This window comes from Panicum virgatum, chromosome 8N, assembly GCF_016808335.1.
Source record: "Panicum virgatum strain AP13 chromosome 8N, P.virgatum_v5, whole genome shotgun sequence".
Taxonomy (NCBI): domain Eukaryota; kingdom Viridiplantae; phylum Streptophyta; class Magnoliopsida; order Poales; family Poaceae; genus Panicum; species Panicum virgatum.
In genome coordinates this window covers 48,632,830-48,658,368 of record NC_053152.1, presented here as the reverse complement: position 1 = coordinate 48,658,368, position 25,539 = coordinate 48,632,830, and the positions used below count along the sequence as shown (strand labels likewise).

Sequence of the window (25,539 nt, the reverse complement as noted above, 5' to 3'; positions counted from 1 at the left end):
GAGTCTGGTTCTCTCAGTAATCACACCAAGAAGAGCTTGATGTTAGTGGTAAACAGATCAGCAGATCATGTCTTCATTGTTGCCCAACCTTTGGCCTCATGTAAATCTTTACGAACTGTTTTGTGGTAAAAAAAAAGGGGGGGGGGGGCGCATTGGACGAAAATCCAAACCCTTGCTTAAACCGTCTGAACAAATTTTGGTCATTGTCAATTTGGTTGCGTGCGTCTGCGTGACACTGAACCTCTGCCTAAGTGAAAGCAGGCATAACCCTTAGAATTTAGTCGACCAAGTTGGCTCATTGCGACGTATTCAGGTGATAGTTGACTCAGTTGCTGTACCAAAAATTATACAGAGCATATGCATCGATACAGTATAAAGCATGAGAGAGAGTTTTTTTTAATGGATGAAGGACATTTTATTCCAGCATTGGGTAAGGCATATGCATATGCGCAGATTATTTCAATTGCTATCATAGAACAATTCCTCGATCACAAAACGTAACAACTACCAAGGCACTAAAGGATCGATCGATTCTTCTGTCGTCTTGATGATGGACTCCGGCCTCTTCTCTTGTGTCTGTGTGTATGTGACTAACTGACTACTCATTCATCGTCGCTAATAATATCGATGATGGTGTGAGTAGTGTGATCGTCGTCAACAGTAGCAGCCGCAGGTGTCTCTGCATCCGTGGAATCTCTGGTCGACGGTGGCGACGGAGGAGGAAGGGGGTGGCTCCCCTGCACGGCGAGGAGGAGGGCGTTGACGGAGAGGATGAGGCCGCCGTAGGAGTCGATGCTGCGTCGCAGGTCACGGAACCGTCTGGCCGTGCTCCTGCCCCTCCAGACGCGCGCGAGCAGCGTGCTGTCGTTGTAGGAGTCAACGAGGTCGTGCGCGTCGCTGAGCGCAGTTGTCGCCAGATGCCTCATCAGCTCCAAGTTCTGCTGCTGCTGCATGATCCAGCAGCCGGATGGCGAGCGCAGGAGCACGCCGAGCACCTGCATACGCTCCTCGAGCTTCCTGCACTCCTCCGTGATCTCACGCAACCTGAGGAAGCAGGTCGTGACGAGTGTGATGGCATCCAGAAGTCCCAGAAGCTGAAACAGGTTCGCCGCCTTCCCGACGACCTCCCAAAACCCCGCCATTTAATTAAGCACTGACGATCGTCCTGCAAGCAGCTTCAGTAATGCAATAGTAAAAGGGCCGTGTCCGAATGAATAATGCACCTTCTTAGCTATGCTAATGTGCGAAACAATGGGTTTGAATAATAATTTACCTGCTGCTCGAGCGCATGTAGAACGATGAAGGGTGTCGATCAATGACTTGATGCTGCAGAAAGCAGTCGATCGGCAGGCCTCTGTTAATGTATATATAGGTTCCTCCGAGCAAGCCAGAGCGAGCAACGTTTCCTGCATTTGGCTACTTGGTGTCGAGAAGACATGGGTTGGTTACCTCAGGTTCATGCTCCGCATTCAAGCCATATGAAGGTTGAGGAGGAGCTACCCTGTGGCGCCATGTGAGTAACAAGCACCTCCGGTTCATGCTCGATCCGGAAGCCTTTTAGTTTCGCGGCCCTGGGACATGGCACAGAGTCCATTCCAGCTTGAACCGGGGGTCACAGGGTACGCAAACCGCACCTCGGAGCGAGGGCATGCATCTCAACTCAGGTCCCTGGGACTTGAGATGGAGGTCGGAGGGACTTGCACCGGACTTCCCGGGGACTCCGTGCTGGCACGCTCTTGAGGCTCCACCAAGTCTTAGTTTTTTTCATATCTTTAGTTTGGTACTTTATTGCGACGGAGCACTTGCCGGCCCGCCTAACCCTCTTTGACTAGTGTGCGTGCCCGCGTCCATTGTCAGTTTGTCACTCTTCGCTCCCTCTCGCTCAGTCCGTCTGTCGGCTTCGCTCTCCGCGCGCGAGCGCAGTTGAGTGCAGTTGTGACCAGCGGATGCCTTAGCTCCAAGCTCTGCTGCTGCATGATCCAGCAGCCGGCCGGCGAGAGCAGGAGCGCGGCGAGCACCTGCATACGCTGCTCCAAGTTGCGTAGAGTTGCTGGCTACAGTACTTGATTCGTGTCGACACTCAACAAGACACATGGTGGCTGGGTTGGTTACCTCTGGTTCATGCTCTGCATATGTTCAAGCCATGTAAGGAGTACCTCCGGTTGGTTCATGCTACATCTCGGGGCCATGTAAGAGGCCGTTGGCTACTATACCCGCGTCCATTGCAACCGCACCTCGGAGGGCATCCCAAGTTCCTCGGACTTGAGATGGAGGTCGGAGGCACTTGCACCGGACTTTTCCCGGGACCCACGCCAGCAGGGAGAGAGGGGGGGGGGGGGGGGGGCGCAGATTCCAAGTAGCAAAGGGACCCATAACCCATAGGAACGAATGGTCTGATACTATTGCCCGTGTCCCGCGCTAATTGCATGGCTAGTCTAATTTTAGCTATTACAGTGATAGGTAATTAGTATTTATCTATTTCTAAAGCAGTTTTCTCAGTATTTTTTATCGTTGTGGTAGGCACATCACTACCGGAAATCGGCTCTTTGCTGAGTGCCAAACCACAGTCACTTGGCAAACAAGTCATTTACCGAGTCTAAAATATAATATACTCGGCAAAAAAAAAACACTCGGCAAAATTTCTTGTTTGCCGAGAGACACTCAGCAAACAAGAAATTTTGCCGAGTGTTTTTTTACACTCGGCAAAGAAATAAATTTTTTTTTCTCTTCTAACTTCAAAACCTTTTCTAATCTCCACTTACAACATGTGGTACTCCATGTTAAAATTTGGTATATTTTTGTATTTGTTTGCTATATCTAATTAATTAATTGCATTTCAAGCAATTTTTTGAATCAAGTCAAATTTGAACCGCAAGTGATTTAAATAATAGAATAAAATGAGTAGAAAAATGCATTCATGTTATTTAGCCCAGTTTGAGGCCTTATCCATGAAATGAAAAGAAATTTCAAACTTCTTGTTCAGAAAACATGAGCACGCGTTCCTGTGTCCGAATGATTTTTAAACTCTACAAAAGACAAATGAAGTCTGAAAATCATGAGATTTGTCGTGATGGGATGGTATCACACGTGGAGGTTGTGATAAAAAAATGAGAAGATTTCACACATTTTGTCATGTACGATGTTTATAAACCGATGCATCTCACGAGAAAAATCGTAGCGTTAAGAAGAATTCGATAAGTTTTGGAGTCAAAGTTATGGTCGAATTGTGGGTTGTCTTCAAAAATTTTTTGTATAGGCAATAGACATCATAGATTGGTTCATGTTTAATTTTGGTTATTTTTGGATTTGTTTGGTAATTTTTATTTTTTTTGCAATTATATAGAATTAGTTCATATAAATTGAATTGAGCTAATAGTTAATGAAATAATAGAATATTTTTCGTTGAAGCATCAAATAAGAACTATTGGGTGAATTTGGTAATGCAATTTCAAAGTATTTTCAAAGTGCATCATAATAAATTTAGATTATACAAAAAAAAGAAGAGAACAAGAAAAATAAAAAAAGGTTTGCCGAGTGCTACCTATTTGGCACTCGGAAAAAATTAAATTTTACCGAGCGTAGATTTGGCACTCGACGAACCAAATTTTATTTTCGCCTCCCCCGCCCGCACCTATATTTCCTCCTTTATTTCAAACATGTCCTCTCCCCTATCTTGTCGCCGCCCTTATCTTCTCCCCACCGTCCTCTCCGGCCCGGCCCTCTCCCCATCGGCGCGGTGTGTGGCTGCCTCTCTCCTCCCCCCTTCGCTCGCCCCTCGCTGTAGTGGGGAGCAGCGGCGGGGCGAGGGGTGGCGGCAGCGGACCGGCCAAGGCAGCCACGGATGCGGAACAGCGGCGGTGGAGGCAGCCGGCGCGAGCAGCGACTGTGGCGGCCGACGCGAGGAGCGGCTGCGGCGGGCGGCACAAGGAGCGGCAGTGGCAGCCGGTGCGAGGAACAGCGGCGGCGGATGCGTCCGGCGCAAGGAGTGGACACGGCGGCCGGCGCGAGCAGTGGCAGCGGCGTCCGGCACGAGGAGCGACGGCGATGGCGGCCGGCGCGAGGAACAGCTGTGGTGGCCGGCGAGGGAGTGGCGGTGCCGGTGAGTGCCTTTTTTTTACTTTTTCTAAATTTTTTGCCGAGTGCTAAATAACACATATTCTTTGCTGAGTGCGGGAGAAAAAGCACTCGGCAAAGTCATCTTCGTCGTTACTTTGTTCGCTGAGTGACCTTTGTCGAGTGCATAACGGCCTTTGCCGAGTGTTTGGCAAAGAGCAGCAATCTGGTAGTTCATGTTTAGATTCTTTTAAGTTGTTCTGCTCTTGTTATTTTTTTTGAGCAGTTACATCAGTTCTGCTCGGCCTCTTGTTGATGGTGGCTAGTGCTGATTTGTTGTGAGAAAAAAATACTGTGAGCTAGTTGATGACTGATGCTGATTTGGTGGAGAAAAAAATACTACTGAACTAGTTGGCGGACCGGCCAGCCAAACAGAGTGTAGCATCTTGTTTCTTGCGCCTTGAACGAGACCTGAGATGGAGGGCCTCTCAAGTCCCTCGAACTTGACATGGAGGTCGGAGGGACTTGCACCAGACTTTCCTGGGACCCCTCGCCGGCACGCTCTTGAGGCTCCACCAAGCAGCTTTAGTTTTTTTTATCTTTAGTTTGGTATACTTTATGGAGTCCGGCTAATTGTCCGCTCTCGCTCATTGTCTTTAGCTTTTAACCCTCTCGCTCATTGTCCGCGTCCATTGCCCCTTTCATTCGCTCCCTCTCGCTCAGTCCGCCTGTCGGCTTCGCTCTCTGCGAGGCTGGTGCAGGATCCGCCGCCCTCAGGACGTGCGACGCATCGGTGCGGGCCAGATCGACGCGGCGGCGCCGGATCTGCCAGGTACGCTCTCTCGCCCGCTCCCTTTCCTCGAGTTCATGGTGCCCCGTCGCCGGAGTGGAAGCGAGCGCGGCGTCGCTGTGCGGGGCCGGGAGACGGAGGCTTACCTGCCGCGGGCAAGGCGGCCGTTTCTCCCATCGGCGGGTGAGGGCTCCCAGCGGTCTCTACGTGATAGCGTCCTACAAGACTACTAGGAGGTGAAAAAGTATGGCAGAATCGCCTAAATTATCCCGGCTCAAGTGCGCTGGCCCAGGGGCGAAGCCAGACAAGAGAGTCGCCGGGTCGGATGGCCTAAATGCTGGGGTCGGCCACATGGTTAAATAGTGCTAAATAGTAATTTTCTATTGATTTGATTAAATTTCGTCGGGGTCGCCGGCGACCCCGACAGCTACACGCAGCTCCGCCCCTGCGCTGGCCATCACCCTAAAGGTAACACCGGCTCAAACGCACTTCAAATGGAACAATTCTTGGTCTGTCGATTAATGTCCCGATACAACTACCGGTTCTCGGATCGAACAAGCATACCCCGCACGATGGCGAGTCCAGAGATATTACAACCATAATTTTACAACACAGGCATAACATTTATTACAATAAGTTTAAAACATTATTACAGATCCAAACTTAGTAAATCATTATACAAGTTCAGAATTTAAAGCAGCGGAAAGAAAATACGACGGCTACAACACGTCGCAAAAGGACACCAAGCTAGCCCAAGTAAGGTATCACTCATCGGGGTCATTGCCGGCCGAAGACGGATCCCATTCTACGGACCAGCCAGGAGGCAAAGAGCAGGGCCAAGTCAGACTAGCGATCTGGTCCTCAAAACCCATACCTGAAAAAGTTTTCAACAGCAAGGCTGAGTATTCTAATACTCAGCAAGACTTAACCGTCAACGGATATACTTAATCCACCTAGCTAGACTATGCAGGGTTTTGTAAGGCTCTGGTTTTCCTTTTGCTGAAAAGCAATAAAGAGTAGGTCTTTACTTTCAAATTTTAGCTTCCAAGATTCTAGTTGATTAACCATTCTATGTAAGCAACTACTCATATTCAACCATGGTAGAACTTTAAGCAAACATCAAGATTGATCATAATAATGTTACTCTTATTACTCTGTGTGGCAAAGGGATCAAGTAGTCCCAAACCGTGAGAAGCGGACGATTCGAATCGAATTTGTTGACCTGGCCAGGCAGACCTAACACACACGTTTGGAACACCGTCGGGTAGTTCCCAAACAACCATTGACCTTTCATTCTAGCTTGTGGATAGGGTCACTCTCCCCAACTACAGGGCACCAACTTCCTCCCTGCACCCGTGGTGTTGCGCAACATAAGCATAAATAAAATCTATCTCTAAGATAGTGAAAGGTATAACTACTCCCCGGTCCGATCGACTACTAGGCTTACCACGTACCATATTTACGGCATGTGGCTAGTACATTCAAAAACTTAACCACCGCTACCACACACCGCGACTTTAGCAGAATTCATCAACTCAGACGGGTCTCACCCAAGGTCATGATATCGAACACGACCCCGTCCGTCGTCCTTATATTGATAGCAGGAAGTAAACAAGCAATTCCTATAGAGCTCGCGAGTGACAGACAATCAGTCGACTTTACCGGTCCTAAAAGCTTAGCAATTATTTGAACTCAGGTCTAGTGTTCAGTACATAGGTTCCTAGGATCATGCATCTAGGGTTTCAATTCAAATCCTAAGAACTGTAAATGCATAAGTAAATAATAACGATAAATTGTAATAATTTGAAATACTGGGTTATGTCCGGGGCTTATATGGGATTAACACTGGGTCAGTGTTAGTTAGAGAATATTCGCTCGACGAGCATCTTCCTTCAGTCGTGCACATCTGGATCCATCTGTCCATCTTCTAGACGTGTCCACCCTTCACCGTCTTCTGGCTCGGCTCTAACATCACGTCCTTCAGGTGGTGCATCTATCGTACCTAAATGAAATGCAACAATGCATATGTATGAATGCATGGAAGTGCAAAATATAAAGCATTTATAAGGCACAACACACTAACATAAGCACCTAAAGCTGTTTAGTTCAATCATCACTCAAGCATCTCATAGGGATGAGCACATCAAGCTAACTTGTATACGTTTTTAAAATTTTCCAAGTACTAGAACTATTTATCTTGATTTTGTGCTACCAACATGGATTAAAATCAAAACCGTAGCTAAACAGTTGTAAGGGTTTTAAACTTTTATCCTACCATTCTTGTAGCATTTCAAGTGCACTAGAAAAGTTTCATCCAGAGAAACTAAGTATAGCATCAAGAACTAAAATAGGTAATTTAAACCAAGATTAAAACAAGAGCTAGAGAAACATATAGTTATAATGGGTTTCTGGTTATGAAAATTTTATGTGAGACTCTACTCAGTGCTGTAAGGCTACCATCCAAAAATCATCCTTAGTTCATGTGTGGACTCCAAGAAACATTATATGCTAATTATTCTAATCTTTCTCTTAGACATAAATCAAGATTTAATTAAGCCTTTAGCTAAACATGAGGAATGACTATGAAATTTTTACACTAACACTAGAATCACAGGAACACACTACCATGAAAATCTCATAGCATGACATGGCTTCAAACATCAGTTATTAAAAAGATATAAACAATTAGCCTTTATGCACTATTAAATATAAATCTATTTTTACAGAAAAAATTTCTAATTAAAACATGTAATATTATGATTCTATATTGTAGAGATTTTGATAAGGATTCCAAAATGTATTTATTTGCTATTTTAGGATTTTTCTACAATTTTTAATTGAATTTCCAAGTTTAGCAAAAATTTAAAAACAAAACTAATATTGCAGATGGGTCCCTGGTATTTGCACTGGGAGCCCTAGAAGAATTAAAACTTCACAAAAAGGCCCTTGGCCGGTCTTCAAAACAGGGGAGCGTGCAGTGAGGGCGGTGCCGGCCGTTTCCGGCGGCTCCGGTCGCCGGCGGCGAGGGGCCTGGGGTGGAGGAGCTAGAGGAGTTCGGGATCGACCTCGGGGTGGCTTCGGCGCGGCTCGGGATGGCCTGTGGCGGCGGCTCCGCGTGCTCCAGCGGCTGGCGGTGGGCCTGTGCCGTGGCGGCGGCGCTCCGATGGCCCTGGGCGGCGGCGAGCGGGTCGGGGAGCATCGATGGGAGGTGGATAAGCTTGCTGCGCAGTTGATTTGATTCGGGGTGGGGCAGAGGAGGGGTCTTGACAGTGGGCAAGGGGAAACGGCGGCCATGGCAGCGGCGGTGCTCGCTTTGGTGCAGGGAAACTCGGCCCTTGGCTTTGGGGAGAGGCGGAGCGGAGAGGAGAAAGTGTAGTTGGCTTCGTAAGGTGACTGGAACGGCGGCGAGGACAGTGGCGCGGCGACGCGTGGCTCGGACGTCGAGAGCGGTGACGGCGAGACGACGACGTTCGCGGCGTGTCGCGCGGAGGGGCGCCGGGGGCGCGTGGCGAGCGTGGAAGGCGCCAGGGATGCCGGGTGGGTGAGGCAGTTTCGGCCAGAGCTCGGCGCGTGGCCAGCCAGTGGCAGCGCCGGCGTACAGCGTCGGCACGGCGTCACCACCGTGTGAGAGGAAACAGAGGAGGGAGAGATGTAGTGAGGGCAATTTGGTAATTAAACTAAAGTTCAAAAATTCTAGTTTGTAAACTCAATTTTTCTCCTGCTTTTTGGCCTCAAACGAAAAACTTTTGAATACCAAACTTGCTTAAAATTTCGATATCTACAACTTTCGTTTTAGGCATTTTTTCATTTGAATAATGGTTTGAAAAATAAAATTTGAAACTTTAGTGCATTTAAAAATATCCTATACTTTTCGGAAATCCACTTTTTCTCCCATTTTTGTGTGGTAACTAAAAAAAACTTTGAACACAAAAGTTGTTCGTCTTTTGAAAACCTATACCTTTGGTTTTGGGCAAAAGTTCGTTTGAGCTATATTTTAGAAATTATTTTCAAAGTATATTTGTTTTAAAATTTGAAAGATTATTTAAAACCTCGAATATTATGGTTCATTTGACCTATCATTTTATGTGCCAAATTTTCTATACACATAAACACACATTCATACGCATGCATACTCATACATACACATATTTTATTATTCAAAAGAAATGCATAATTTAAATTTTTCTTATTTATTATGTATAAAATCATATTTAATATTTCTTGCTTAGCATTTTAAAACTCTGGGATGTCACACAAAGTCCGGCAAGGCGATAGTCTGCGAAGCTCGCGGGTCGTCCCACACTTTTCTGTCGTTTTCGCTGTTTTTTCTTTTCTTTTTTTGTGTTAGCAAACAGATATAACCTCTCTCGTGGCAGTTTGGGCTATTTGTTTAATGCTATCTGACCAACTCACCAACATTAAATATACGGAAGTCCCATGTTTTATGACGGGCCGTAGGATGCCAAACGAATGGCCCGTAGCTACCTCCCTCTGAGGTAGCTTCAAACAATTTCAGAGGAACCGGATCAGAAATGAGGGCGTTCAGTCGTCTATCGGTTGGAGCAGCGTTTTCACGTTTTTTTTACACCCCCGGTCCAATTTTTTTGTTTATGGGCAGCACAAGAGGCTCCATATAGGACGACGCCTTTCAAGGAATAGGAGCTGCTTCACAACTCATAAGGAGGGGACGACGCCATCCATGGGCAAGCGACACAAGTTTCCAATAATGGATGTTGAGTCCAACTCCAGCAGCGCAAGGTACCTGCCCGCGATACTGTATTCAACTCTTGATTTGCTTGCTTCAAATCTCGCCTGACTTTCTGGGGACCAAACAGCTCATCTGATGACACGTCTCCAGACAAAGCTAGGCGCAGGAAACGACGGAGTCGGTCTTCAGTAAATGCTAGGAAAACCAAGGTACTACTTTCGACCTGCCTCGACACTCACAGTGAAATGTGTACTGCAAATTTTAACACCAAAATGGAATGTGAAACTTCAAAGGAAAAGCCAGCATCATGCATGCATGTTTGGATTCCTTTTGAGCTTCTCACCATAAATTTCTCGGCATCGAATTTTAGATGTACACCGGCCTTGTTTAGATGCAAAATTTAAAATTCCAAAACTATCTTGCGCCACATGCATGGAGTATTAAATCTAGATAAAACAAAAAACTAATTGCATAGTTTGCTTATAAATTACGAGACGAATCTAATGTGCCTAATTAGACCATGATTAGACAATAAATTGCTACAATAAAGCTACAGTAAACATATGCTCATGACAGATTAATTAGTCTTAATAGATTCGTCTCGTAGTTTACAGGCGAGTTCTATAATTAGTTTTGTGATTAGTCTATATTTAATACTTCAAATGTGTAAATATTTCATTTCAAAAATTTTACACTGGCCATCTAAACAAGGCCGTATAACCTCAATAAAAGCACTGACAATTAGCATGGTCTCAGGACAAAGACAACATAAGGATGATGGTAGAACAACTCAATGAGCAGATGGGGAATCTTATTGAAAGTCAAAATGATCAAAGCAATGAGATGAAGAGGCTTATTGAAAGTCAAAATGGTCAAAGCAAAGTGTTGGAGAAGCTTATTGAAAGTCAAAATGGTCAAAGCAAAGAGTTGGAGAAGCTTACTGCATGTATCACTAAGTATCTAGGGAAACAATTGGAGTTTCATACTAACATCACAGGTCATGCTGAATCAAATGCTCCAAGGTATTGTCTGCTGGGTACCATCATACCATTTGTTTTCAGGGCAGTACAAATAGTGAATTAGCAAAGTTACATTATTAGAATTTGTTACTAATATATACCAAAAGTGGATACAATCGTTTATTAGCTTCTCTCTGTTACTTTGCTTCACAAGTTAGTTTTGCCTTCTTTTTCAGATCACAGATGAATCAAGTGCCGCCACCTAGATACCAACTGGTATTCAGATTTGCGCCTACTGACAAAATAGAAACGGGGAAAACCATAAAAATAACTGTAGCTCTAGTTGAAGCTATTAGTGGTCGACCCGTAGAAGATGGACCCCTTGCTTCCATAACAGTTGAGTTGGTCGTCGTTAACTCAAAGTTCAATCAATATGATAATCAACACAACTGGTCCAGAGAGGATTTTGAGCGCAACATAGTGAAACCACGATGTGAAAATTCGGCAGCTGGGGGTGCGGATCAGTCAGTAAAATCAATAGTGAGTAATGGCCGATTTAACCTTGATCGAGGGGTTGGATGTTACAGTGGTTCTGCAATATTTGAAAACTCCCACAACAGGAAAGTTAGGCTTGCGGCGATGGCAGTGTTTCCAACTGAGGAACGAGTTCTAGAAGCATTATCAAATCCTTTGTTAGTGCGGGACCATGTCCAGTCAGGAAAACAAAGTAACTTGCACCCTAACAACTCAAACGGACAAAGTAACATGCACCCTAACAGCTCAAATGGACAAAGTACGTATTGTTCTTTCTCAGATTTTATGATGCATTCTCAGTTGTTCTGTATTTGAATTTCTTTTAACTTTACAGTCTTTCATTAATTGGTACCTTTTCTACTTCACATCGTATAAACTCCACACAGCTAGTGCTCCTGTAATTTTACAAATCTACACTTATAATTGGAACATAAATTATATTGTGGGATTTCTGGGGTACCCACAACCGGGTGGCGGAACGCACCCGCCTATTCCCAGAGATGGAGTACTTGGGAAGATACTAGGCGATTGGGCTAATCTAACTCTGGGTCAGGCGCACAATAACACACGATCTAGAGTGGTTCGGGCCGCCGGAGCGTAATACCCTACGTCCACTGGGAGAAGTATTGTTCTTGATTGTGTGTGAATCTATCCTCTGCCGGGTCTTAGCTTTCTCCCAGCCCGAGTTTCCTTCTAGCGGACGCCCCCCTTTTATAGACCAAGGGGTGCGGATACATAGGATGTTGATGCCCCGACTGGTAGGCCCAACGTGACTGTGCAGCACACTGCACAGAGTAATTAAAAGGCTACAGTAGTTGCGAATCTTTTCTCCGATACGCTTCCATGCCCTGCTCACTCTCTGACGAAGGGAGGTCTTCTCTGGTCACGTCAGCAAGGTGCCCGTTGGGGGAACGTAGCTTGCGGCGTGACCTGCGGAGGCTATTATGTAGGCGTCATAATGGGTGAAGCCGAGCCGTCATATCCATCTGTTATGGCAGACTGGCAGGCGCGGCGTGGGCGGCGTCAGCAGCTCCACTATCTTGGTAATACGCGATCAATAGTGCCCCCTGGTCAAAGAATCGCCTCGGCTTCTGCTACGTCAATGCGGACGTCTTCCTACCGCAATGAATGCTGTGGTAGGTGAGCCTTAATATGGAGACCAAGGACCGTGTCTGGGCCTGTAGACACGTGGCGGCCCCGGACCACCCCGAGGCAGGGTGTCGAAACCTTCCTTTGGAGAGGGGGGTCCGGTGCTATACTGGGGGTCCCGGTCCCCATAGGGGGTCCGGGATCCGGGATTCCCTGGACGTAGAGGCCCGGAGCTTCCGGCCGTTCGGGCTGAGCGCCAGCTCCTCCCGGAACACGTGGTGCTCCCGGACCTTTCCCAGCCAGGGGATGGGTCCGGGACCGCTGCCGGGTGAAGCAAGGCTCCGGACCGCAGGGGTCCGGTTGCTGGTTATAGTTAAGTATAACTACAAGGTTCTTACCTAGACACAGCAAGAGGGGGTACCCCAGTCCTGGGGTACCGACAGTGGCCCCCGGGCCCACCTCTGGAGAGGTACGAACCCGCGGGTGGGGCCACTACCGCGATGTGTTTCTACGCAACTTGATTGCGTTGGTGTGCTCATGGAGAGAGCGGACGTCCCGGACCCCTGAGGCCGGTACACCAGTTGCCAGGTTTAGGTACTAGAGTGCTCTCCACAGGGCGACGAAGGTGTAGGCTTAGGGTACGGAACCTAGCTAAGCGGCTACACAGACTTCGAATCGCTCAGGGAGCAAGCACTACCTCCCGGACCCGACTTTTGGCGACCGTGGCGAGCGGTCTCCGCCGGAGCGGGCCACCGGAGTGGACTTGGAGCGACCGTGGCGAGCGGTCTCCGCCGGAGCGGGCCACCGGAGTGGACTTGGAGCGACCGTGGCGAGCGGTCTCCGCCGGAGCGGGCCACCGGAGTGGACTTGAGTCGACCGTGGCGAGCGGTCTCCGCCGGAGCGGGCCACCGGAGTGGACTTGAGTCGACCGTGGCGAGCGGTCTCCGCCGGAGCGGGCCATCGGGGTGGACTTGAGTCGACCGTGGCGAGCGGTCTCCGCCGGAGCGGGCCACCGGAGTGGACTTGGAGCGACCGTGGCGAGCGGTCTCCGCTGGAGCGGGCCACCGGAGTGGACTTGAGTCGACCGTGGCGAGCGGTCTCCGCCGGAGCAGGCCACCGGAGTGGACTTGAGTCGACCGTGGCGAGCGGTCTCCGCCGGAGCGGGCCACCGGAGTGGACTTGAGTTATTGCTGTCGAACCAAAGAAATATGTCACCGGACCTTACAATAAGGTGCAAGAAACCAAGCCTTATACTAGAAGGGAGCCCGGGACCCCTAAAGACAGCAGTCTCGGATACTAGAGTACTTGTAACAGGGTAGTGAAGTACGTAAACTTAGGGTACATTACCAGGCTAAGCTACACGGAGCTCCTCTACCCCAGGATACTAGTACCACTTCTCCAGAGCAGGTCCTTAGGGGTCCGGACTGCCTTCCAACTAGAAGAGGCGTCCTCACCTGACTTCAAGCCGGCAACTTAACCTGGATCGCTAGCAATAAAAGAAAAGACTCAGTTTGGGGGGAAGAGACGGTTAACCAGGAAATAGCCAACCAGAGCGAATGAATGTAATCAGGGTGAAGTCGAGATAAGACTAAGAAAATAAATCTCCTTTATTATTGTGGTTGTCACGGTATATATCAGAGGTCGGGATTACGAGGTCGGACCTCCACTGCTCCGGACCGCTTTTTGCCTGTTTGTGTGATAGGGCCAGAGGTCGGGTTTACAAGGTCAGACCTTGACCGCTCTGGACACACACGTATACAAAGGAGGAACTCTCTTAATCTTTCCTTAGGAGTAACCTACGGCTGCATGCTATACAGCGTGTCCTTCTTCGGTTGGAAGTGGTACGACCACTCCCGAATTCTTCATAGTCGTCGGAGGCGAAGGCGCCCTAGATGTGCCTGAACTGCATCATCTAGCATCACCTCGGGAGCCCGGGAGGCCACTCCTTGCCTAAGAGCTGTCATATGCTTAGGTAGCATGAGACAAATTCTTTGGCTTTGCATGGAAGAGGCCCCCTGCCGCTGCCGTCTGCCACCGGCCGTTCGGGCTGAGCGCCAGCTCCTCTCGGAACACGTGGTGCTCCCGGACCTTTCCCAGCCAGGGGACGGGTCCGGGACCGCTGCCGGGTGAAGCAAGGCTCCGGACCGCAGGGGTCTGGTTGCTGGTTATAGTTAAGTATAACTACAAGGTTCTTGCCTAGACACAGCAAGAGGGGGTACCCCAGTCCTGGGGTACCGACAAATTAGAATGTAATTTTTGACACTGCTGCCTAAAAAATACTTTTTTATTTTCCACGAGAAATGTAGTTTCATGAAACTGATTCTAATAAGATAAAATTATATAGTTTTCAACATTATAAGGAAATATAATCACACGTTTCTATCATCAGAACAATTCTTTAGACGAAAATAAAATAATTTTTTTATTTCTTTAAAGTAATATTATTGAGAAAGAATCTCGCCCCCACTTGATTAGTGAGGGGCCGAAACTGGAGACCAGAGGGGGGGTGAATGGGAGCCGACCAAAATTTTTTCGAAATTTGAAACGTCGGCCTATGTCCCAAAATCACCGCAAGCCCTTGAACCTAGGTCATCGAGAATAGCTATGGAGAAGCTATCTTGAAGCAGAAGACCCAGGTTGCAGCGCGGAAGCAAAGCGAGTCGAAACGCAGAACTGGCCCGCAGTGACCGGTCAGACCGGTCGGGCTGGGAATTCAAATTCCAGACCGGTCAGACCGGTTACTCAGACCGGTCAGACCAGTCACTCCCAGACAGCTCGCCAACAAAGCTCCAAATGCCAAATCTTGAGTAAATAAAGTCCAAATCCAACCAAACTTGGAGGAAAGCTTCGTAACTACCCCGTGAACATGTCCCCAAAAGATCTCACCCAAAAGATTCACGAATCGAGAGAAATCGAGGAAAGATCAAAGAGGATTGGGGTTTTCTCAAGAACACAAAATCGCCAATTCGTGAGAACTCATGAGTCCAGTGGATTTGGCACTAGGCTATATGCATAGGAATCGTTCCAAAGAGTTCATCAAACCACGAAATCAAGGGTTGTTCTCCTCCAAACAAGAAACACACCAAAAGAGGAGAATTAAACCCAAAACGTAAGAGAGAAGGGGAGGACGAGATGCTCAGCACACAGAAGTGAATTGCAAACAAATTTCATCAATTAATCTCAGAGGAATTCACCTATACAAAGGCTAGAGCCATCCGCCAATCATCCACCCACTAGATTGAAGAGAATAGCTATAATCTAAACTCTAAATCGATCCCCTAAGTCAAGTGCAAAGGCTCGACACAATCGATCAAAAGCCAAAACATGACTCCTCAAAGACAGAGGTAACGCTCGACGCAGTCATGCAAGAGGCAGAGGGAAAACAAGGAAACCAGGAGCCAAAACCAAAGCAGAAACTCCCCAAGCAAAGTTTTTTTTTCTCTCACAAGTGCAACTCTCCCAAAATAATGCACTCTCAAAACCCTGTGCACAACAAGTTTTTCAAAAATCAAAAATCAAACAAGTCTCCCCCTTGTTCGATCACTTTTCCCAAAATTCTCCCCCTTGTTGGCACATGCACACATCAAGTCTAAAAAGACCTAAAGCTCCCCCTAAAGCTGAAACTCCCCCTGAATAGATGCTATGCAATGAATGCAATGCAGTAGGTGTAAGTGAAAGCATTCAGGGATACAATGATATGAGCAACATCTAGTCACAAACACGTGTGCATCCATAAACAAGACCTGCATCTAGCTCAACAAGGTATATCAAATCAATCTAGAGCTAGGCAAGTTCAGTTTAGGAGAAATAAAAGCATCACCCATGATCTAGCACTTACAAGTAGGGAATGGAAAGCAGTGCTAATCATACTCATATAGGTGAGCCAAACCAGCCACAGCATGTTGTACACATTCATTTTTCAACCAAATTTTTATCAAGCAATTCTTAATGCCAGGGGTTGAAAGCTTGTCATGCTTCACTTAGCAACGAGGCCAAGCCTATGCCAAAAGACAATCAGAAGCTTAAAGCACTCGTTTCAGTCATGCACAGCCTTGCCCGGGTTCTCACAAGTGCAAAGTGAGCCGTCCCGAAAGCTCGATCAGTGCGACAAGCAATTCCACCTGGATCTTTTCAATCCATTTCAAGAACAGTTCAAGCAATTTTATCAAATTTATATCATTTCAAGTATGAATTGCTGAACGAAAAGCTACACTAGCTTGAATAAGATAGCAAAGCATATCAACACGCCCTAACATGCTAGTAGCCAAGACAGGGTGATCATGTTTTCAGATTTTTAAATCAAAAGGCTTAACTCAGATGATGTCATATACACAGTGGAGCAAGCTATACATGATCAAATTTATTAACTCACACTAGCAGGCACTAGAAGATCATAGCAATGTATACAAGAATGTTAGTGCAAGTGAGACAATGCAAAATGTAAACATGTACAATGCATATGCACAATGCAGCTAACCAAGCTAAAACTTAAGAGAAAGACAAAAAAAAGCCAAAAGCTAAGCAACTGAAGAATTCAGCAAATACAACGGCTCAAAGACACACAGGACTAGACCAAATGGATCCAACTGAGTACCATGGAAAAGACAACAATCAGAAAACCACCAGTCCATCCTGAGAGGAAAACGTACAAGCCGAACGCTCACATACCTCGATGAAGATCCCGCTGGACCTAGAGCATAGCAAGCTCTAGGTCACCTCGCCTGCGTCCTCAGCGGATCCACCTTCTGCTCGAACAGGTTCTTGTAGAGGCGAATGATCGAAGTGGAAGTAGTGGTACTGGATCGTCCTCCTGAGCTGAGGTAGTCGAAGCAGAAGGGGCCAGAGCCTGCAGCCGGCGCAGTAACTCCGGATCATCATCGGCACCTGAGGTAGAGCTCCCCCTCAACAAGTGATACCTAGCACAAGAGAAGCTAGGGCACAAGAAAATAGCAAACACCAAAGATCCAGAGCAAAACTCAAGCAAACGGTTAGGTGTTAGTCAAGCTACATGCAAAAGTATACCAAAAGACACTCTAGAACATATCAAGACAGAAGATATTCCTAGAAAAGTCTATAGGCACTCAATAGCAAGAACCAAGGCAGCAAGACTATATGAATAAGATACTTGAGCTAGCAACCAGACCTAAGGAGCAAAAGCTACACAAGCATGAGGGGACTGGACAAAGCACACACCCTGAGCTAGCTAGAGTCAAGACAAAAAGAAAATAACAAAAACTAGCATACAAAGTGGCTAGTCCTCCATCGTACAAGCATAGACCTAGCAAGCAAAACAAGTAGAGATGTAGAATCTACAACATGTCACACGCAGACAATGTACAAAGAACTCAAAAGACAAACTCAAATGTACATAGGATACAAAAACCACCATGGGCTATCCATCAGCCTTGGAGAACCATCAAGTATTGATCAAACCTGCATAAGACCAAGATCCATGGAGCACTTGTTCTCCAAGCCACCAACCTGCATTACCAACGAGACATAGGGGGAGCAAACGTCTCGACACTGGGGTTAGCAAAGTGAGAAGCAAACCAGTGACGAGCCATTTGCTCTACAGAAGGGTAAGCAAAGTCAGGTAAAGCGTATCCCCTGTCCCATCTACTGCGAGGCTGGCGATCACCACCGCGAGGAAAGTGTGGAGCCTCAAAACCTCCTCCAAAGCCTCGATCCCGTGGTCCATAGCCGTACTGAAAACGACCAGGAGCACGGCCGGCAAAGCGACTACCCGCTGGAGCACGGTACACACCACCGTCTCCCTGACCTCCACCTACACGGCGCGCCCTAGCATCTCGCCTATCACCACGCCGAGGAGAACCATGCACCCGAGCAGAGTACATGTCCGCGTTCCATCTCTCCTGCTCTCGCCTCACAGCCCGCTTCCTCCTGAAGCAAAACTCCTCCAGGTGACCTTCCCTGTCACAGAACTCGCAGTGGTACCTCACCTCACGCTTGGGAGGTGGAGGCCTAGCCTGCGGACGGGGAGGAGCAGCCCTCTTCTTCTGGGCAACCTGGGCTGTGGCAGCAGGGAGCGTGTCAAGGGAATTCCTCAGCGCATTGGGCTTTGGAACCCAAACCTGCTTCTGCGGAGGTGCTTTCGGTGGTTCTTTAAGCACACCATCCGCGGGATCAACAAGCGAAGGCTGTGTGCTCATGCTAGCAGTGTTTCCAGCAGCCTTGCCAATCTTACCATACAACCTGTCAAAGTCTGACTTCTTGTATGTGTAACCGACCCCAAACCAATCACCACGCTTGAACTGCTTAATCATCATGCCCAACTGCGGCTCACTGCTAGAAACCCAACTCAGAATCGCCCTAAGATAGGTATTCTCATTCTCTAAGTTGGCTTTCTCTACCACAAGACTATCTAAATCAGTAATCAAACCAGGGCAAACAGAGCAGTCAATAGGTGGGCTAGACTCTACGACATTAGTCTTTCCAAAAGACTTGATCAAAGCATTCTTCTCATCTAGCTCCGACCTAAGCGTGGGACAAAGCTTACAAGCACCAAGCAAAACTGGCCTAGATCTAAGCTCCTCTAGTTCACAAACAACAATAGCAAACTTGGACTGCAAAGAAGCTAGATCAGACTTGAAGATAGGACACTCATCGCATTCAAACACATCACTAACAATGGGAGCGTCCTTAACAAGTTCAAGCTCATGCTTGGCCTTGGCTAGCTCGTGAGACACGTCAGAAAGTGAAGTCTTAGCAACATCTAAGTTCGCGACGTTCTCATCATACTTGGCACGGAGAGCAACAAGATCATTCATGTGAGATATGCAGCCAGCGCACTCATCCTCACTAGATTTCTCCCTAGCACAAGCCAGCTCAGCCCTAAACTTTCTACGCTCTCTAGCTGCTTCCTTAAGCAGCCTCTTCTGGTTGTCGAGCGTACAACTCCCTAACCTCTGTATCAAGCAGGTCGATCGTGGAGTTTACCTCTGAATCGCTCTCGGATCCAGGAGAAGAGCCGGAGTGCGTCGGTGTAGCATGTCCACCCGAAGACGCACGAGCACCATCGGCTTCGCCCGCCATGGTGCAGAAGCTCTTGCGCCGACCAGCCGCCAAGCAAAGGCCGATGAAGCCGGTGGCTTCCTTGTCCCGCTTCTTCTTCTTCTTCTTCTTGTCGTCGTCGTCGGAGGTCGGTGAAGAAGAGCGGTCGGGGTTGGAGCTCTTGTCGAGGTCGCTGAGCTGTGCCAGGAAGGCCTTCTCCCGCTTCTTGGCCTTGTACTGGAAGTGCTTCTTGAGCGACTCCTTGTCGAAGCGTCCTCCCCGGTCACGACTGCGGTGCTTGTGGCGCCGACGCTCCTTGTTGGAGCCTCCCTCGTTGCGGTCGCGGTGGCGGTAGTAGTCGAAGGAGTTGCTCTGGCCACCGCCGGACTTCTTGGGATAATCGGCGATGAAGTGGTTCAGATCGCCGCAGTTGTAGCACCCGGGGTTCTTCTTCCTCTGCCTGTTGTGGTAGATGCGCTGGAACTTGCTGATCAGGAGGCACAAGTCGTCGTCGCCCAGCGTCTCCAGCTGCTCATCTGAAACAGAAGGCAAAGAGGCAAGAGAAAAGCCAAGAGCAGAGTTAGCGTTAGAGCTCAATCCACCTGGGCTAGTCACAAGAGCGACGATCTTGGAAGGAGGGGCACCATTGAGCTTGGCTCGTGTCTGGTTATCCACCTCTGTGGTCTTGAGCTTGCTGAAAAGCTCGTTCACCGTCAGAGTATCATAGCTAGCAGACTCAATGATGGTGTTCACCTTGAGATCCCACACTGAGCGGTCAAGTGTGTAGAGCAACTTGAGAGCCTTCTGGTGCTCTGTGTATTCAAGGGCATCAGCAAATCTGTTCGCATTGACTTTGTTCACAATCGACTGAAAACGACTGAACATCAAGTCAATGCTCTCACCCGGCTCCTGTGTGAAGTTCTTGTATTCACGCCGGCGAGTCTCGAACAGTCTGGCCTTCACCTGAGGTGTGCCCTCGTGGTAGTTCTCAAGGCACGTCCAAATCTTGTGGGCTTCCTGAAAACCCTGGACGCGTGAGAACTCCGCCCGAGAAACGCCAGCGAACAAGGCATTGACGGCCTTGGCGTTAGCCTCGTGCTGGGTCACCTGAAGGGGAGTGGTCCGAACAGCCAGCACCTCGTAAAGCTTGTTCATGGTAATTTCCCAGACCTCGGCTCCCATGCTCTGTAAGAAGGCTCTCATGCAAACCTTCCAGTAGGCATAGTCCTCGCCGGAAAACACCGGGATCTTACCAAGACTCGCCATGGTCGCCAAGTGGTTTTCGAACCGGTTAAGGTATTGAAAACCTCAACCAAGTTCTGATACCAATTGAGGGACCGAAACTGGCGACCAGATGGGAGGGTGAATGGGAGCCGATCAAAATTTCTTCGAAATTTGAAACGTCGGCCTATGTCCCAAAATCACCGCAAGCCCTTGAACCTAGGTCAGCGAGAATAGCTATGAACAAGCTATCTCGAAGCAGAAGACCCAGGTTGCAGCGCGGAAGTAAAGCGAGTCGAAAACGCAGAACTGGCCTGCAGTGACCGGTCAGACCGGTTGCACAGACCGGTCAGACCGGTCGGGCTGGGGATTCAAATTCCAGACCGGTCAGATCGGTTACTCAGATCGGTCAGACCGGTCACTCCCAGACAGCTCGCCAACAAAGCTCCAAATGTCAAATCTTGATTAAATGAAGTCCAAATCCAACCAAACTTGGAGGAAAGCTTCGTAACAACCCCGTGAACATGTCCCCAAAATATCTCACCCAAAAGATTCACGAATCGAGAGAAATCGAGGAAAGATCAAAGAGGATTGGGGTTTTCTCAAGAACACAAAATCGCCAATTCATGAGAACTCATGATTCCAGAGGGTTTGGCACTAGGCTATATGCATAGGAATCGTTCCAAAGAGTTCATCAAACGACAAAATCAAGGGTTGTTCTCCTCCAAACAAGAAACACACCAAAAGAGGAGAATTAAACCCAAAACGCAAGAGAGAAGGGGAGGACGAGATGCTCAGCACACACAAGTGAATTGCAAACAAATTTCATCAATTAATCTCAGAGGAATTCACCTATACAAAGGCTAGAGCCATCCGCCCATCATCCACCCACTAGATTGAAGAGAATAGCTATAATCTAAACTCTCTTTGCATTGGAGTCCTTGGCCCTAACCTAGAGCAGGGGCAGGGAGAAGGAAAAACGAAGAGAAAACAAAAGACTCAAGAGACTCAACCAGCCACGGGCTGGTGGGGGGTATTTATACCCGGCTGCTGCGGCCAGACCGGTCGGGTCAGCACCACCCCGCTGTACAGCCTCGATCGACGGCGGAGCTTCTTTCTTCGACTCGAAGTCTTTGCTACGATGCCGCCACGTCGACGAAGATCCGGTCCGTGGTTTTGGTGGGTCCGCGAAACTCGGGTAGGTGGCCGGTTTTGAGAAAACCGCCAAAACTCCACACGCGGGAAGATTCCCGCCTCCACGCCGTGGCCCTAGACGCCGTTCCCGCCTCGGCCTTCTGACGGCCCTAGACGCCGCCCGATGCCCGTCACCTCCTCGCCCACAGCGAGGCCCTAGACGCCGTCGACGCCCGTCGCCTCCGTCAGTCCCGAGACCGACGCCCGTGCCTCCACGACTTGGCGTCTTCAACCGCCGTCCGCCTCCTTGGTTTTGTGGCGCAAACCAAGAAACCCGTCTTCCGTCGCCGCTTGCGCCCTCGATCCAGGAGTGGACACCACAGCTGCCGCCCAGCCAGAGCTCCGGTCCCGGCTGCCCTTCACCGCCGTCCACCGCACGGTCCATCGGCCACAACACCTCCCCGGCAGCTCTCCGTCGACACTTGACGCCCTTGTACCTGCAATCCAAAGACCAAGCGCACAATCACACCGCACGGTTGACAATTCACTCATCACAAGCAGGATAGAGTACTCAACATTCCTCAATTAGGTCTTAAGTTCACTATTACCATCCACTCAAACACATGTTGGAGCAAAATACAAGGTCTTAAGGTTCTATAGGATTGGGTTTTACTTCCCTTTCTATTTCATCCATTGCTACATACATCATCACAAATGGCTTAGAACCCCCCTTGTCATAGACCGATTCTGAATCAATGGTGTAGATTATTAAGATTACAGGAGCCAATCTCTTTACTTTCAACGCCTAGACTTCATCCCATTAGGAGTATAACAGTATAGACTGATATAATACAAGTATTGTAAAAGAAGTGGGATCATATTTTTAGCAGAAAACACAACAGGTTGTGTTCAAAATGGAAACCTGTATTGGAATGTAGCCTCACGCAGGCATGGGAAATTAATTAGGCCAGTTTTACTCACCTTTTGTAATTATTATGGAGTTTGTAAGTTAATTTAGCGTTACAGGCTTATTACTGAACTTTTTTGTAGCAGCGAGCAAGCCTAAGAGAAATATCGATAATATCAACAGCAACATGCAGATGATTCCCCTTGTTTGTGCGTGCACTTGTTTCTTTTGATTTGATCACCATAGCAATGCCGATTCACCTAGTTGTATTAATTTTCTTTTTTATCTTCCTAATTACTGTTCAGTTGATGATGGAGAGGCAATGGTTGAGGAGTATCTTCACAGGGAAAACACAACTCATATGGGCATTGGCCATGTTCTGGATCTTGCAATGGGTGGGTTGAGCTGGTTATTTATGTGGATTTTTACTATATTTTTGACTTGTCAATGTGTGACCTCAGCAATTTTGGCCACTTAAATATATTATTTTAGCCATTTGCCCACACTCACGAAAAAAAAGAAAATGGAATCATGTGCAAGCTATAATTTGAGCGGTAAATAAAATTTCAATCTGCAAACCATCATGTTTATAACCATATGTTCAGGTTGACTCAATAGTCTTTGTATATATTATACTACTAAAATAAACTAAAAGAACTACCTTCTTCACCCTGAAGGTCTAGAATTCATACCATCAATAGGATGTGTGTACGATCAAGCGCGTTTGTAACCCTATATTGTTCCCAACCTTTGGGGTATCTGTGTGTTTGTGTGCGTGCATGTGTGTGTGCGTGTGTGTTGTAATTCCATTTTGGCCCTTTTCTTCTCTCTTAATGCAATGATGCAGCTCTCCTGCATATTTGAGAAAAGAATACCTTCAATAGGAGGGGGAAAAGAAACATGTTACAATTTTATGGTCCAAAATATAACAGTATAGATTGACAGTTCTGGTTTTAGCAACAAACAAAACAAAACACTGCATTAATTAAGAAAAAGGAAAGCCTATGTCAGTATGTAGCTTCACATTTGCATGGAAACTAGGTTAGTTTATTTAGTATTTTTTGTTGTTAAGGGTTTGGAAGTTAAATTAGCATTACAAGCTTATTGCCCAACATTTTTTTGGGAGGTACCTTTTACTTTACTCAGTTTTTTTTTCAGTTTGGCGTCTTACTTACATTTTCACTTCGCCCCTAAATGCTACAACTGCAAGTTATTGAGCACTCTTTCTACTAGTTAAACAAATGATTTGTTTATGGGGTAATTCTGCAGATATGCAATTTCCAAGAACAATGGCAGTGCAACTTGTATGGGATAGGCCTAATGTGGGGCCAATCAAGCGTGATTGGAACCTTGTGGATCAGCTCATGCCGCTGCCAAAATTTAGTAATTGCGGCGGCTTACCTACTAAACGCCTCATGCAAGAGCACTTAGTGTACTCACGGACCATCATGTCAAAAGAAGTCATGCAGGCTCGTCCAAACACAGGTGTTATCATTGAGCCACTTGAGCCAGATGATTCAGATGATGAGTGCGTTCCTCAATTCGTCTTCAGTTTCATAGAACTTTCAAAATTGTACAATAACAAGCAGTCAGCACATGCATGTGTTTGCACCTACTTTATATTTCTATCAATAACCATCTTGATAACTTTTATTCATTTATCTGACATATTTTTCAGGCGTCAACTGAAGAGGAAGATGTGCAGTAAATACCAATTGAGATTTATGAATAAGGTGTGTGAGGGCTATCACATAATGGACCCAATAAAAGCAGATGATGGGAACCCTCTCAAAGTTGCTTTGTTCGATGGGAACAGAAAGATCACAAATGGTCCCCTGTCTTCGGCTCCTGTTAAGATCGTAGCTCTCCATGGTGACTTCAATGACCACGGTCAGGATTACTTTACTTCAGAGGAGTTCAATTCCTGCGAAGTGTGTCCACAGCCTGGAGAAGAAGCGTCATCAGTCCTAGGAGGTGATTGCATCTCAGTTCTTTCTGATGGAGAGGCATGTCTTGGTGATGCCTTTTTCCAGATGACATCCTATTGTGCTAGAACTGGAAAGTTCAAGATGGGTGTAAAGCTAGCTAGCCCCCAAGAAGAGAGAATCCAAGAAGGAGTATCAGAATCATTCTGGGTGAAGGATCGTCATTGTGCAGGTACGTGTCGCCTTTCCGCACGCGCTGTCGGATACATTATCACCGATAGATTTCTGATAACTCCGATATTTCTGTTTTATCGGTAAGCACCGATAGAATTAGTTTATCATCCAAAAATATCGGTATTTTAAATTCAGCATGCCATCCGACTAACCCACAAGCTTGTGCACATACTTTTAACCCACCATAATAAGTAGAAAGGGTATGTGATCATCTTCTAACCCTAAACCATTTATTTGCTTTTATTCCACCATCCAACCCTTCGCATTCTAGCGAGAACCAAGGTTTTCCTTACGGGTAAGAAAAAAACTGGAGGTCATCGAGAAATGTGTTTATCAGATTTCTCGGAAAATTCTCGGATTCGCCGTTTTGCTTTCAGATGAAATTTAGAAAAAAATCCTCAGTTTGTGCAGGAAATAACCTAGATTGTTTCCAAACAATCTAACAGCAAAAATAAGATACAACAATGCATATAAATAAGAAATATGGCTTTCTTGCAACAACAGACAATCTGTTCAACATGGCCACCGTTGCCATGGCTTCCTGTGGAATCATGGAGGGACCGAGGGAGATGGGGAATGGAATATGGATAAGGTTAAGTGTTAGGAGGCAGCGGGGTGATCTGATATTGGGCCGCACCAATTTGGTTTGGGCGGGGATTTAAAAGGGCCAAAAATTTTGGCCGATAAGCAAAAAAAAAAGAACCCCACCGAGAAATATGATTTTGGTTTTTTTGGAAAATTCTCGCCGAGAAATTTTTCTTTCACGAGAATCGATGCAGTCGAGATATCTCTCTACCGGCTACATAATTTGAAAAAAATCTACATTCATTTTTACACAAAATGATAGTTTTTTCTCTAAATTTTGTCTGAAAAAAATTTCACCAACAGAATTTTGATATATCCGATATTTCTGTTTATCACCGACCTCCGATATTTTTAATTTATCATATTGTAAACCCTGATTGGATCGCTTT

General features: G+C 47.1%; 1 protein-coding gene and 1 long non-coding RNA gene across 2 annotated transcripts; both read left to right on the top strand.

Moving 5' to 3' along the window:
- Nucleotides 1–4,733: 4,733 nt before the first annotated feature.
- On the top strand, nt 4,734–24,649 carry LOC120685199. Its single transcript, XM_039967018.1, has 7 exons — nt 4,734–4,885; nt 9,462–9,601; nt 9,679–9,760; nt 10,308–10,573; nt 10,747–11,303; nt 23,676–23,934; nt 24,085–24,649. The coding sequence occupies exons 2-7, from the start codon at nt 9,543–9,545 to the stop codon at nt 24,647–24,649; spliced, it is 1,788 nt and encodes a 595-aa protein (XP_039822952.1). The 5' UTR covers nt 4,734–4,885; nt 9,462–9,542.
- Nucleotides 22,090–22,912, top strand: LOC120685666. Its single transcript, XR_005679688.1, has 2 exons — nt 22,090–22,615; nt 22,712–22,912. It is a non-coding gene; the product is annotated as an uncharacterized LOC120685666 (long non-coding RNA).
- Nucleotides 24,650–25,539: the final 890 nt, after the last annotated feature.

Excerpts from the sequence above, each read along its gene's own strand:
- LOC120685199 (XM_039967018.1), top strand. The coding sequence starts at position 9,543 with ATGGGCAAGCGACACAAGTTTCCAATAATGGATGTTGAGTCCAACTCC. Across the intron at positions 9,602-9,678 it reads TCCAACTCCAGCAGCGCAAG|CTCATCTGATGACACGTCTC; the intron begins GTACCTGCCCGC and ends GGGACCAAACAG. Across the intron at positions 11,304-23,675 it reads TAACAGCTCAAATGGACAAA|ATATGCAATTTCCAAGAACA; the intron begins GTACGTATTGTT and ends GTAATTCTGCAG.